General features: G+C 42.8%; 1 protein-coding gene across 1 annotated transcript in view; it reads right to left on the minus strand.

Annotated features, from left to right (window-relative positions):
• Positions 1-14256, minus strand: part of LOC134458653 (leucine-rich repeat transmembrane neuronal protein 4) — a 328459-nt gene extending 314203 nt beyond the window's left edge. The window contains exon 1 of the mRNA XM_063211083.1: positions 13901-14256. Within this exon, the coding sequence (XP_063067153.1) occupies positions 13901-13904 (4 nt within the window). The 5' untranslated portion in view covers positions 13905-14256. The remainder of the gene's footprint in view (positions 1-13900) is intronic.
• Positions 14257-16076: the final 1820 nt, after the last annotated feature.

Below are 16076 nucleotides of genomic sequence, written 5' to 3' on the forward strand. Positions count from 1 at the left end.
TGTGTGTGTGTGTGTGTGTGTGTGTGTGTGTGTGTGTGTGTGTGTGTGTGTGTGTGTGTGTGTGTGTGTGCGTGTTGTGTGTGTGCTGCATGTTGTGTGTGTGTGTGTGTGAGAGAGAGAGAGAGAGAGAGAGAGAGAGAGAGAGTGTGTGTGTGTGTGTGTGTGTGTGTGTGTGTGTGTGTGTGTGTGTGTGTGTGTGTGTGTGTGTGTGTGTGTGTGTGTGCGCGTGTGCGCGTGTATGTGTGTGTTAACTGCATAGCAGGGTGTAGTATTAACAACATCAACACTGGGAAGCACCATTAACACTAACAAGGCCAACTACAGACCCAGGCTCCCAGTCACATCTCTCACATAAATGGCACTACTTTCAAAGAAAATGGAGACGGGGTCTTTTTCTGCAGTATTAAGAGAATCTGTAATTGGCATCAGCCTCCAGTCCTGACTACAGTAAGTCTCTTTCTCCAGCATTTACCGCTTACTAACCAACCACCATTAGCAGGGGCAACGCACCAGTCCAGGCTACCTACTGCATTAACAGAATCAGTAACTCTGTTGTTCCTACAGAACCAAGAAAGCAGTGGTGGCAGCTGTGGCTCAGTGGTTAGAGCACTGGGTTGGCAACCCAAGGGTTCCCGGTTCAATGCCCGACCGGACCACGGCTGAAGTGCCCTTGAGCAAGTCACCTAATCCCCACACTGCTCTCCGGGCGCCGCTCAGCAGGCAGCCCACTGCTACGGACTAGTGTGTGTACTTCAATGTGATTCACTAGTCCAAATGGGATAAAGTGCAGAGAAAGAATTTCCCCTAGGGGACCAAAATTGGCTCCAATTGGCAATATTCTATTCTTCTAGTCTACGCAGAACACGGGTATACGGAGTATACCAACTTCTAAATTTCAAGGATTTCAGTATACCCATTTAAAATTGATTGATCCATTGCTTTGAATAGCACAAACATATACAGTATACCGACCTAAAAAAATGCTCAAATATACAGTATACCCACCATAAAAAGTAGACTAAATCACTGCAAGAAAGCTAATCACAATTAACACTAAAAGCGCCAAAAAACACCAAGCCCTGTTTCTCCCTGTGGCACTAGCTCTAGCCAATAGGCCTATATATAGGTATAGTAGAGGACAAACGAACCAGCCCCCCATCTCCCTAAAATGAACACAATCAGTCACTAACTTAAGAGAATCCGTAATTGGCATCAGCCTCCAGTCCTGACTACAGTAAGTCTCTTTCTCCAGCATTTACCGCTTACTAACCCACCACCATTAGCAGGGGCAACGCACCAGTCCAGCTTGCCTGGTTAACACCAGACCTAATCACAAGTGAGATTAGGTCTGGGGAGTTGCCTATTGTAAATTCCATAGGGGGCAGAATACTTGGCTATTATGACACACTGCCCTGCTTTCTGATTGGGCAGAGAAACTGTTAAGGTCGGAATGCTTGGCCATTATGACACAGGGCCCATGATCTTGGCCGTTATGAGTCATCCTCCCCAGACTGTCTTTCAGATCGAAACGATTGTGTAGAACTAAAGGCAGTATGGGAGTTCCCAGGCTACCTACTGCATTAACAGAATCAGTAACTCTGCTCCTACAGAACCAAGAAAGCTAATCACCATTAACACTAACAGGGCAAAAAAACAAGCCCTGTTTCTCCCTGTGGCACTAATAGGTGTAGAGGAAAAATGAACCAGCCCCCCATTTCCCTAAAATTAACATAATCAGTAACTAACTTTTAACAGCCAGTCCAGGCTCTGTTTCTTCAGCAACAACACCAGCAGCGCCAACAAAGCTTCAACAAATCCAGACTGAATTTCTTCTCTCTAGCACTAGCACATGGAACAAAAGTACCAGGGTCTTGTTCTATACGTCATCGACAGAATCAGTAAATGGTAAACCACTGATTCTTGAGAAAGTGGCTAAAACAGGTTGTAATCTCGAAAGAAAAAAACGAATTGAATTACAAAATAATATGGTATATCCTCGTAGACAAAGGTCTTGGCTTTCCAGAAATGCACAAGGCCAATCTCCCCATTTTGATTTGTTTTCAGAAATCAGGTTTTTCTCCGATCATACCATGTTTTTTGTCAACACCGTCAGACACAATTAAAAGCAATAAAAAGTGTACTGATTTGGTTGCATATGTATCTGGAGTTTTTAAGTGATTGTGTGTGTTTTTTGGTTCACACATACGTTTACACATACATTTAAATGTTGAAAATTCACTTTCATTCTATTTTAACACGGCTTCATGTGTTCTAATTAAAAAATATGTTCTGTCAGACAATGTTTACTTAATGCCTAAATAGATCAAACATTTTTTTGTAATTTCACAAATATTCGTGTAGGCTTAAATTTGCTATTACTTTGATAATTCAACAACTCCAAAGGAAAATTTTGTAAGCACATTCATTAAAAATGTCCAAAACTCCTTCTTACGGTGGTGACTTAAGAACTGACGGTGGTGACAGTAATCTGAAGGTGGTGAAAGTGACCTAATTATTACCTACATTTAACAAAATAAATAGCCCTCTCAAGTCAATGACATCTAGCATAAACACTTTATTTTTGTGTGTGCACAGTATGTTTGTGCATGTGTTTTGTCTTCATTTGTTAGATACTCTAGAAAGTAGGCATAGATTATTGAAGATGTGGCATAAACAGGTTTTAAGTTATTCAAATCCAAAATATAGAGGTTTATTATCATAGATGAAGGTCTTGGCTGTGCAGTGAATGTATTGGCCAAGCTCCCCATGTTTTACATTTTTCATAAAATGGGCTCTTTCTTGGTTTTGTCACCAGCGTCAGACAGAATTAGAAGTAAAAAATATGTTCACTGTATTTAAGTGAATTACTTTTACAATTCAATATAATTGTAGATACTTATTGGAAGCATATTCTTTAAACTTATCAAAAACATGTAAAACACATGCTTTTTTGTGAACTACATCAGATGTCACCACCGTCAGGTTTTGTGACAAAAAACCCTCCAAATGCACCTCAGTGGAGGCTGGAGTATAAGTTTGGCTCACAATTATTACTAACATGTCTGGTAATGTTTCATTAAACAGCACAATTTAGTAAAATATGAAACAAGATGATGAGCGGAACAAAATCTGACGGTGGTGACATCTGACGGTGTGAGACAAAAAAACACTCTTTTACATATTATGCATTTTTTGCTCACATTAGCCACTTCGTTTTCGCTCTGTTTCTTAGGGTCTTCATGCCGCTTCTGAAAAAGTATATATAATTAACATTAATGTAACATAATACTATTAAAACCCCCGACGGTGTTGACAGTTTATGGTTGGGACAGTACCAGTGTCCAAACAAATTATCAAATTGAAGAGAAATTAGTAAATTTACAGGAGCTTCAGTGATGGTGAAGTATTCAGTAGAGCTAAAGGTTTGAAAAGGGGTCCTAAGTAATGACAATGACCTTGTGCATACCTGATTTTATTGTCTTTTTAAAAAAATCTGACGGTGGTGACTAATATGCTGGACACACTTTGAGCAATCAGAAAATAGTAGTAAATATTGCTTTACACGCACTATGTGCATATCTGCAGAACCACTTCAATATGGACTTTCACATCATGGTGATATTATTCAATAATATCAGTGATTTTTACATTTTAAGTCAATTGAAATGATGATGTCTGTCCTTGGGACAGCTGTTTTTACAGGGTGTGGGCAGGTTTATAGCCATGAAAAGTAATAAAATTACAATTAAATATTTCAAACGACTGTACAATTGTGTAACAGACCCCTGGGTCTTTATCTGGATTCATTTTGTTCATGAAAATGTAGTTTATTTTCAACAGAATTGGCAGTTTATTGCTGAGACATGTTTTAGCCGCTTTCTAAAGAATCAGTGAAACGTTAACAGACGGTTCATGCTCTATGTCTAGAGCAGTGTTTCTCAACCTTTTTTTAGGCGAGGCACCCTTTCAATTCATGAAAAATGTCAAGGTACCCCAAACAACAAGCCGTAACATGGCACCGTATCCAATACCATACAAGCTCAGAAAAGTAACACATTTGGAGATGTCACACGACCTACGTCTGAAGTTGCTAGGGCGACCTATATTTACTTTATTGTGCGTAAATGGCAGATGAAAGATTCCACTGACTAACATTAACTTATCAATTTAGACAAATATGTATTATATTACATGATTTATGTATCAGCCACGTTTCCGCGGCACCCTGAGGAAGGCCTGCGGCACCAGAGGGTTCCCCGGCACCCCTGTTGAGAAACACTGGTCTAGAACAAATGGCAAATGGACTGCATTTATATAGCGCCTTTCCAGTCCTTCGAGCACTCAAAGCACTTTACATGGTATGCCTCACATTCACCCATTCATAGCTCAGTGGCAGTGGCTGCCACACAGAGTGCCACCAGAGAGACTGGATAAGACCTCCTCAAATCTCTTGTATCACCCTGCCACCAGGAGCAACTTGGGGTTAAGTAACTTGCGCAAGGACACATCGATGGGGTCTGGCAGAGCGGGGCTTGAACCAGCAAACTTTTGGTTGCCATCGTTGCCCCCAGCACCATCACAAAGAACCACAAAAACACGAACATGGCCAGCACACCCAGACTCTATTTCTCCTCTCTAGCACACCTGGTCGGAAAAAAAACAAAGCTTCAATTTTCAACAATTTTAACAGCACCAATGCCTGTGACATTAATTATCTCTAAGAGAACCAGGCTCCCTTTCCATGAACATAATCAGTACCTGTTAACTGTTGACAGCCGGCCCAGGCTCTGTTTCTACAGTGTTATATTGTAATGGCACCAACACCAGTACCGCCACCATCAATACTATCAGGGCCAACAAATCAAAGCTCTATTTCTTCTCTCAGTGCTACTGGGAAAAATAACATGGCCAACAAACACAGGCCCAATATCTCCTCCCTAGCACTGCTGGGGAAAAAGAACCAGGCTCCTTTTTGAGAATATTAACAGAATCTGTTTCCACAAAGTGCACCAATGCCTGTGACCATTGCACCAATGCCTGTGACCATCCATCATTAACACTAACAGGTCCAGCCTGATCCAAGCTCTATCTCGGCTCTCTAGCACTATGTACAGGTGGAAAATAACTAGGCTCTTTCTAGGCCGGCCAGGGATGTCAAACTCATAGCCTGATTATCATCGACTTTCATTGCTTACTTCCCAACAAAGTGGGTGGAGTAAGTTCCTCTATTTGTGGGAACTCAGAAAGTACTTGCATTGACTCTTGACCTGGGCCTCGTTTCCGAAAGGGCCTCAAGTACTACTTAACGCTACGTGCTACTTAAGTTCACACGTAACACCATCGTAGAGCTCACGGAGCGTTTCCCAAAGCCAACTTAGCAAAGAACCATCGCAGGTTGACACGTAACTCTAAGAGAAATCCACGAGTGATCTGGAGTAGTCTTAACGCGCTAAGATTGATCGTAACGGCATGGCACAGTGGAGACACCCACAGGATATGAAGGGAAAAGAAGAAACTTGCGCATAAGATTGCTGTTTTAAGACGCGAGTGGCATGGCACAGTGGAGACACCCACAGGAAAAGAGGAAATTTGCTCTTCAAGTTGATGTTTTAAGACGGGAGTGTAAATATCATGGCACCACAGTTGACACTGTAACGAAAATAAGAAGGTAACATTAATTGTGTAAGTGTATAAAATAAAAGCAATGTGTTTGGAAAATAGTTTACAGGCAGTACAATAGTTCAGCTGTGTTTGATAAATCAGGGCATTATTCAACTGTGATCAATCATAATTTGTGTGGGTGCTTCGTGAACAAGAACAAGGCATCCACACGCAAAATAAATAGGGGGCTTCGGCGACCAGAGACAAGAGTGGTGATGTCGGAAGGTCACTGCCGAAACATAAAAAAAATAAAAACGGTCAGCGAGTCGTTGCGCCCTCTTTCATTTTCAAGTACCCTAAGAAAGGGAAGGCGACGCAGAAAAGACACGATAGTTGTAGGCTAAGGGTAAACTATGACATTAAAAAGGCAGCGATGGGGATTCGTTAAGATTTTTTGTTTTAATAACAGCAGACTGCCATTCAAAATGTTCCTCACAGTTAAAGCCTTGAGTGCGCGGTACTTTGCGCGCCGCTCCCCAAATGCGCATTCCATTTTGGAACTACTGGGCCTACTTATCTTATTAAATATTAAGCACGGTAGCCAGCTTTGCCTGGTTTAACGGCGTAGCTCGTGGTTTTGCATGATTTCATTGTGTGTGTGCATTTTATTTCATTTGCCAACAATAACTCCTGTCGATTGTTGCAAACTGCTACAAATGTAGTCCCACCCTTATAGAAAACAACTTTTGATACTGACACACGCCTTAGATTTTGTAAATGGTTTAGCAGCATGACGGCGCAGTTCACTCCGAGGACACTTCAGCACCACATATGTGGACAGCGATCCTTAAGAGCGACGCTACGAATGATCTTAGAGGCTGTGCACGCGCGTTCATGTACGAGTGTCTTTGGGAAACAGTCGTAGGAAATCTAAGAACATTCGTAGGATCACTGATTCACTGGTTAACGACACACGTAAGGCTAAGAACCATCGTTATCGGGAAACGAGGCCCTGACTGTTAGCAACGCTGAAGCTGTTGCGCCACTAGGAGGGCACAGCTTGGCTATCAGACTCAGGCCCGGGGTCCAAATCTGGCCCACAAGATTATTTAAACTGTGTATTACAGATGGCCAACATACAGTACACCATTAATAGCATATACAGTAACATGACATGAACGTTTAATTGTGTGTGTCAGAGGGATATGACTGGGCCTCTGTAACATCTCACACTCGTGAAACAGACAGGCACATTTGAAGCACCTTGATGGGAATGAATGTTTGTGAAATTTGACTTCAAGTCTAAAGTAAGTGCATGAACAATTTTAGTTCAGCCTGCGCGCACCATCATTCCAGATTTTAAATTTTTGCCCCCAGGGGAAGTTGAGTTTGACAACCCTGTTCAAGGCCCTTTCTACACCATTAACTGAACCAGTAACTGTTCACTGTGCAACCGGTTCAGGCCCTGTTTCTACAGTATTGCTGTAAAAGCAACAACACCATTAACGCGACCATTAAAACTAACAGCACTGCACAAATCCAAGGATCCATTTCTCCTATACCATTACTGGGGAAAATGAACCAAGCTCCCATTCTAGAGTAGTACCAGAATCTGCAACAGAACCAGAATCTTCAGAAAAAAAGGGGAACAAAACGGAAGGGCTGCGTAGATCCAGACCTTTTGATACGGGTGCTCTAACAGTGAGTGGGTGAAGTTGACATAAAAAATAAAGAGCAGGAAACTGTGGCACCCCGTTTTCTTATTTTTTACTAGTTCAAAGGCAAATAGACCTAGAACCAGAATCTGTTGGAATCATTAAGAGCCAGTGTAGACTCAGTTTCCACAGTTTCAACAGCCCCAACACCGTTGGCCAATATTAACACGCTAACATGGCCAACAACTCCAGGCTATTTTCAGGTTATTTTCTAGCACTAGATACCGCAGGGGGTAAAAAAAACAGACTGTATTTCTACTTTAGCAGCCCTATAACAGAGCCAGTAATTGTAACCTGTTAACAGCTGGTCCAGGCTCTGTTTCAACCATTTCAACAGCACCAACACCATTGGCTGTCTGACCACCATTAACTTTATCTCCAGCACACAAGGTACAGGTGGGTCATTTCACGTGAAATCAGACACTTTGGGACCCGACCGACCCGGATTTCAATCATACTTGGTGTGCCTTTTTAGTAGCAAGGTAGCACCCCAGAACTGCATTGGTTTGAATCTGACACTAATATTAAGGGAGAAACAGACTAGGAAAGGTTCACATTTTAGGGTAGGACACTATACATTCAGCCTTGAATATATCAGTCAGTGTTAGTCACAAAAAGATGCCTGTGGTGTTATTTGAAAGCTCTTTTCTGGCTCTACATATTACACAATCAGTTTGGAATACAACAACTCAGAATATGAATTATGATAAATTGAATATCTAAAAAAAACTATATTTTAAAATGGCCAGTTCCTTGTCCAAACGTAGCCGGCAATGTCATTAGCAACACCTCAAATGCTGGTGTTCGGTTCTTTATTCATTTCAGACAGAATTTGACTCACAAATATGGCATCATACAGACCACTTACTAATAATATGGTAATACCATAGTAGCATCACATGACAAAACAAAAACAAAACAAAAATGGTCAGTTTCCATGGTCCCAGGTTTCAGAAACTAAGGCAGATGTCCATTTATACACACCAAATGATGATATGTGAATGTTTGAACATTCCCTCTCTGTGTACCTGTGTCATCTTCCCTTTACCGTACTTTAAAGAGATAATCAATGGCTACACTCATTTTGTACTCTACCAGTGCATTTGAAGCAGCAGCTGTGTCTTTTGTAGATAATGTATAAGTACGTCCCGTTGCAGTTACAGGTTCCACTACCAGAAGCACATCCTGATGATCCATGACAAGTCTACAGGTATCTGGTCTGAAGGGATAAGTGCAGGATGGAGATGGTCCATGAAGATGCAGGAAGTTCAGTTTCACCTCTCCAGTGCTCTGCATACATTCCTCAACACATGCTAGCCACCAGTTGCCATCATATACAGCTACAACATACCCTTTGATGCTTGAAAATGTAACCCATTCCTTTACTGAGCTCACTCTTTCAACTCTGCCTTCTCTGAATGCTGAAAATGGCCTAACTTCCACTGTGTCCATTGACAATGGGCAGAAGCTGTGTAGTTTTTGAGTACCTGGAATAGTTCTTGCAGATTCCAACCTTTTCAACAGGTTCTCAGCTTCATGATGGCACATCTCTGTTGTGGCAAACTGGCAATGGATGTTCTTGAGAGAGATGCACCATCATGAAGCTGAGAACCTGTTGAAGAGGTTTGAATCTGCAAGAACTATTCCAGGTACTCAAAAACTACACAGCTTCTGCCCATTGTCAATGGACATTAGGCCATTTTCAGCATTCAGAGAAGGAGTTGAAAGAGTGAGCTCAGTAAAGGAATGTGTTACATTTTCAAGCATCAAAGGGTATGTTGTAGCTGTATATGATGGCAACTGGTGGCTAGCATGTGTTGAGGAATGTATGCTGAGCACTGGAGAGGTGAAACTGAACTTCCTGCATCCTCATGGACCATCTCCATCCTTCACTTTTCCCTTCAGACCAGATAGACTTGTCATGATCATCAGGATGTGCTTCTGGTAGTGGAACCTAACTGCAACGGGACGTACTTATACATTATCTACAAAAGACACAGCTGCTGCTTCAAATGCACTGGTAGAGTACAAAATGAGAGTGTAGCCATTGATTATCTCTTTAAAGTATGGTAAAGGGAAGATGACACAGGTACACAGAGAAGGAATGTTCAAACATTCACATATCATCATTTGGTGTGTATAAATGGACATCTGCCTTAGTTTCTGAAACCTGGGACCATGGAAACTGACCATTTTTGTTTTGTTTTTGTTTTGTCATGTGATGCTTCTATGGTATTACCATATTATTAGTAAGTGGTCTGTATGATGCCATATTTGTGAGTCAAATTCTGTCTGAAATGAATAAAGAACCGAACACCAGCATTTGAGGTGTTGCTAATGACATTGCCGGCTACGTTTGGACAAGGAACTGGCCATTTTAAAATATAGTTTTTTTAGATATTCAATTTTTAATTTTTCAATTTATCATAATTCATATTCTGAGAGTTGTTGTATTCCAAGCTGATTGTGTAATATGTAGAGCCAGAAAAGAGCTTTCAAACAATACCACAGGCATCTTTTTGTGACTAACACTGACTGATATATTCAAGGCTGAATGTATAGTGTCCTACCCTAAAATGTGAACCTTTCCTAGTCTGTTTCTCCCTTAATATTAGTGTCAGATTCAAACCAATGCAGTTCTGGGGTGCTACCTTGCTACTAAAAAGGCACACCAAGTATGATTGAAATCCGGATCGGTCGGGTCCCAAAGCGTCTGATTTCACGTGAAATGACCCAGGTGGAGAAAGAACCCGGCATTAACCCAATCAGTAACTGTTAACAACATTGGCAGCAGCAGACCTAGGGTCTGTCTCTGTCCACCATTAACAGCAGTGGTAATGGAGGCGCGAGGCTCTGCTATCTGCCGAGCGTCTGACGGCGCTGGCAGCTCTTGCGTCAGTAGGAACAGGCCATCAGTGGCAGGCCCCACGCTCAGACAATGGTCCTGGCTGACAGCCCGGGAGTAGTGCGGCTAACAGCCACCCGTCCTCCGCCTCCTCTTCCTCCTCCTCCTCTTCCTCCTCCTCCTCCCTGTCCTCCACTAACATGCCAGGGCCATTTTAATAGGCACAAATTATAATCCAAATGGGCTCGGCTGTGCCAAAGCACTTTTATTTACATGCATCTCTGATGCTTTGTGCTTCCCTACTGTATGCTCACTCTATTGCTTCTCTCTCTCTCTCTCTCTCTCTCTCTCTCTCTCTCTCTCTCTCTCTCTCTCTCTCTCTCTCTCTCTCTCTCTCTCTCTCTCTCTCTCTCTCTCTCTCTCTCTCTCTCTCTCTCTCTCGTTTGTGTTGTGCTGTACACACTGTTGCATACTTCTGTGTGCTATGGCCCAAGAGAAAGAACAGGAGAGACAAAAAACATCCAGCTTTCCGTGTTTTGGGAAGAGGTAATTATTTTTTCTGATCCATTGTGGTTAGGATATTTACAGTTTCTGGACGTAGGACAAAGTCACCAGTATTTAGCATGTGCCATTTCCCCACAACCTATTATATGTGGCATATTCTGAGCAATTTGTCTTTTCAGACTGTATGCAATTCCACTGCTCATTGTATACCCATGGTTCTTTTCTGTGACAATGAGGGGATTTTATACATTCATTCAATCCAACTGTCATGAGAAATAACCACCGTGAACATGAAGTAATCTAACAGACACATGGAACCCCACGGAAACCAACACTAATGTGAGAATTAAAAATAAAAATGCATAGGTAATCAGTTGTTTGTGAATGTGTGTGTTCAGGAGATGTTTTTGCCGTTGATATAAATCACTTCCCCTCTCCCCAGATAATTCACATATGGTTGTAAATAACAAGTGGGGGGAGATAAACATCAGTATGATTGCCCCCTCAAATAAATCTAAGGAGGGCCTTCAATCCATCACATCACAACCAATCACTCATCATGTTGTTGTGGTTTCCTTCCGTCCGTCCGTCCGTGCATCTGAATGTTTGTTTTTAAAAGCAGCACCCAGCGCCTTTTCTCCCTAGCTGCTGCTGCTTGCAGAAGGTACTAACAGCAGGAAATGTGCTGGCTCAGCGGATCTGATAGACTAAAAAACAGAAAAAAGAATGAAATAATGGGACAATCTGGCTGTTGCTTTCCTGCATGGCCTGAGCTTTTGCCAACACCATAACATTGCAAAAGCATGGTTGTCGCTATAGAGCAGAGGTTCCCAACCTTTTGCAACTTGGAGACTACTTGAAATTATCACAAATGTTCAGGGCCCAAATCTGACCCAATTAACAATAAAACTCAAATAATAAAATCAACAGCAACACACATCAAAATATGATTATAATTTTAAGAAAATGATTTCAAGGCCCACTTGGAATACCTTCACGGCCCACCAGTGGGCCCCGGCCCATAGGTTGAAAATCACTGCTATGGAGTTTTGTTTCTACAACATAAGAGATGAGGTGTACAACAGGGCTCTAAATTAACTTTTTACATCACCAGCCAAAATGGATAGATGGATGTTATGGATGCAAAGCTTACTAGCAAAACACTACTCAGGCAGCAATGAGTCATGACAAGTAAGTTGGTCTACATACTGGCATACATATTCAACAATGACAGAAAAGTGTGCACCAGGCTACATTCAACACCTCATTTTCCCACCTCTGATTTTACAGCAGCTAATCTAACCAGATTATTCCTCTTGATGATGAACTTTCCTCCACCATTTAATGGGATACATAATTGTGTGTAAATTATGACTGGAATCTAAAGGACTTTGCTGCCCGCATGGTCCCCTCCATAGGCCCACTGTAGCCTCAGCAATCAGCAGAATGAATGAAATGGGCTGCTCCAGTGTCAGGCTAGGAGCAGTGTTGCCAGATTGGACGGTTACCCGCCCAATTGGGCTACTTGGGATGGCCGCTTTCGGGTAAGAACGGGAAAATTTGGCCATTTGGTGTTTTCTTCTGCCGTTATATGCCCATAGAAATCAATGCAATTTGTTCAAATTGGGTGGAATTAAGTGCATTTTGAGAACCTTTTGGCGGGATTTGATCAGACCCACCTGGCAACACTGGGCAGGAGGCATGCATGCAGTATCTGGACAAGCTGTTTACAGGTGACCAGTTGCTCCCCCGGATTGGCCTTTCCCTAGTCCCATGTCATGCCTCAGACTCAGGTCACTGGACTAGCCTTTGGCTGAAACCATTCACTGGTGCCAATGCTGTGCACAATGTTCACAAACATGGAGAGGATTGAGCTCAAGAAACACACACAGACACACAGACACAGTCAGAAGGGCAGAGAGAGAGAGAGAGAGAGAGAGAGAGAGAGAGAGAGAGAGAGACTGCATTTTCCCTTCAGACATACATCTACCGGTATGTATAGGTGCACGTCAAAATGCCATCGTGAGATGAATGAAGCTGCAATCACCGAGAGCAAACCACATACTTCAACCCTATGAATTTTAAATAGCCCTGCCCTGTTTAGAGACCTCAATAAGCTAGATGGTTAACAATCAATAAATCGTATCAATATGCAATGTTTTACTCATTATTTATATCACTCTGTCATGTGAGAGACGATAAAGTATCTCAAATCAGGCTTGTTTTCCATCTTTGAAACTGCATGTCATTCTATCTCAGAAAACAGTCCAACAAGATTCTTTAGAGGCAGACCCTTCTGATTATTATGTGACACATAACTTCAGTTATGCCCCTGACTAATATGCAAAGCGGAACCGTGAAGGGGTCATACTTGGATGCTGTAAAATAAAAATAAAAAAATGCACACATGCTCTCTTTTTCGAGCACGCAAGCGTGCACCCGCGCGCTATCCTGATGGGGGTGGGGGGTGGGGGGGCTGCTGAGAGACACCTGATGACAAGTCAGAGAATGCGCGTGGATATTTTTGTACTATTTAAATAGCAAATGAAGATGAGAAGCTAGCCAAATACAGCTGCTGTTAGTCAACGTCAAGTGGGAACAGTCCCAATCCATTAGTAATGGCAATTACAGCCTGACTACGCCTGGAAATCAGAAAACTAACTCAATAAGGCACGCACAACCAATAATGCAGAAAATCTGTTTCCATTTGTAATTACGAATAAATGCATTGCGTAAAGTTGCCTGGCCCCCATTATGAAACACAAGAATCATTCTGGGTCCAGAAAACACCGTGGCCTCGGTCCATTCCTTAAACCATTTGGGGATACGGGAGGAGGGAACCGTCAGTTAAAATGCGTTTTTTAGAGACAGACGGTGCCCTTTCTTTTGGAAACAAGACTTTGAAATAACGGATTCCCTGCACTGGTACCTGTTTATCAGACACGAAGATGAGAACTGCAAGGAAATCTGCCGCGCTTGGCGGATGAGAGAGACAGAAAAATACTGCCTATTGATGGCAACAAGAGGTACCATTTCTTTTTTTTTCCCCTGAAACAACGTTTAAGCACTGCACCAATGCACTATCCTACACAAACCAGCCTAAAAAAAAAACTGACCACAGAACACGACTGTGAATTCCTTTGAAACGAAATGAAGGTTACATACACAACCGCTGAGGTTGCATATTTTAGCTGTCTTTTCAGACTTCGGCCAAAACGGGTAGAGAGACACTTACCCATGTCCGCTGATGTGTCAGCTCCTTTCCACGGATTTTAGAAGCTTCTCACGGAAAACACACGAGTCCGCATGACACACTCACAGCTCGGATGTGTTTGACTCGGTTCTGATGCAGGACCCTCGCAGCTCACGCAGCCGCTGATCTTGACGCGCACCTGCTAACGCCTGCCGCCAGTGCACCGGGGAGAATAAGGTCCGTAATATCCGAATGTCAGGCACGCCTCAGGACCATGGAACATATCTCTCAGTCGCTCAGTGGATGAAGCGAAAAAAAGTGCATGCAACAATTCATGCAGTAAGTGCGTCAAAACAGTAATGCTCTGTGCGAAACTGACGATGCCAACCAAGAACGCGAAAGAATCCAGGCTATTCCATATCCAAGTTACATAAAGCGATACACCGCCACATTAAGTTGAGAAATTCCAGACGAGACGTTCTTGCCAATCCAAGCCCATCCATTCTGGCATACTGCGCAAGCTGGGTCTCTCCCGTGAGACTAGGACCGGGGACGACTCCAGCTTGCCTTTGTGAAAATGCGTTTGAGGCTGACAAGGAGTTCGCATCTCACACACACACACAGGTTTAGAAAAATAAATTCCACAATAGTCTCCAGTCGTTGGTCAAAACAAAACACTTAAACACCACAGGCAAACAGCAATTCACCATGCGCTGTGTATTCCTTTCCCACGATCAACCTCAAACCCAAATCGGACAGAAACGGAGCAGGAGGCTTTTCACTGGTTAACATCTCCTCTGCCTGTCTCGGGGTAACTTTGTAAGACAGAATCCGAATGCCCTCTTCTGGTGAGAAATAATCCGCGGGAACGGCGTCTCAATGATTTTCCCCCGGGTGTACACGAATCAATGCAGCTTCACGCATGTTAAAAGCAAATGCACCGTGTGATTGTGGGCACCTAAGTTATAGCGTCATTTAATAGTTCATAATTTCACTGTGCTCTGGAGTCTTTGAATGTAAAGTGATGTAACATGGTAGGCTATGGATCCCGGCAAAGCAAATCACAGGACGAACATTGCTGTCGAAAATGTGTTTGAAAGACTATGCAGGTAGGTAGCATGCTTGTGTTCGGCTGATCCCCTCGCCCCCGCACCGCCGCTTTCTTCACGCTGAGCTCGGAGGCACGCGGGCTTGGCTATTGCTGCTCTGTCATTTTTTTTGTTGATACTCATCATCCCGCGCGCGCACTCACCGGACCTCATCAGAGCGCGGTTTGTTTAATAATCGGCTCTCTTTACCTCGTCACCCCTCTCAACGCGATTTCCACAACAAAGGTCCACACAAGCGAGCGCTGTTTAAAACATTCAAAACACCAACACAAGTACATGGGAGAGGGACGAGAGAGAGAGAGAGAGAGAGAGAGAGAGAGAGAGAGAGAGAGAGAGAGAGAGAGAGAGAGAGAGAGAGAGAATAAGAGCTGTCAGCCAAACAGGAGTAAAAGACAAAGTGGTGAGCACAGGTGAAGCAGTTAGAGGGCTCAAAGTCTTTCATGTTCTCTTGTCTGGCACACAGACAAGAAATAAAACACAACGTAGGCTACAGAGAAAACGCACGCACACACACGCGCGCACACACACACTGAAATAAGCGGGCACGCACGCACGCACACAAACACGCACACAAACAAGCACACACGCACACACACACACACACACACACACACACACACACACACACACACACACACACACACACACAATTCAAATGTTCTCTGAAAGGAATGTAATCATTGTTTTATCTCAACACAGCAAAGAATTCCCATGTTTCTTGGTGAGTTGCCATTTATTTTGTTCTGTCATACAATTTGATGTTTGACATGCCAACTAGTCCGGGAGCCGTGGGGTTGAACCCAGATTTCTTTGATAAAGTTCTTTTTTTTGCTTTATCTGATAGATTTTAGGCAAGTCTTCAAGATTTCAGACGATGCCCGGTGATATCACTTGAGCATTTTTAGATTTTGAGCCTTTATTGTCCCATAAATGCAAATTATGACAAAAAACTAAAGACACCTAATATTACTGTGAATAATGTACCAAATTGCTTATATTACCTGAAAAACATTCACATTGGACTGCCTTAACACTGCCCTTATTGAAACAAACCCAATATGGGGTAATAATTAACCCTTTCATAACAGCAATCCCACAAATAAGACGAG

Source organism: Engraulis encrasicolus, chromosome 11, assembly GCF_034702125.1.
Source record: "Engraulis encrasicolus isolate BLACKSEA-1 chromosome 11, IST_EnEncr_1.0, whole genome shotgun sequence".
Taxonomy (NCBI): Eukaryota; Metazoa; Chordata; class Actinopteri; order Clupeiformes; family Engraulidae; genus Engraulis; species Engraulis encrasicolus.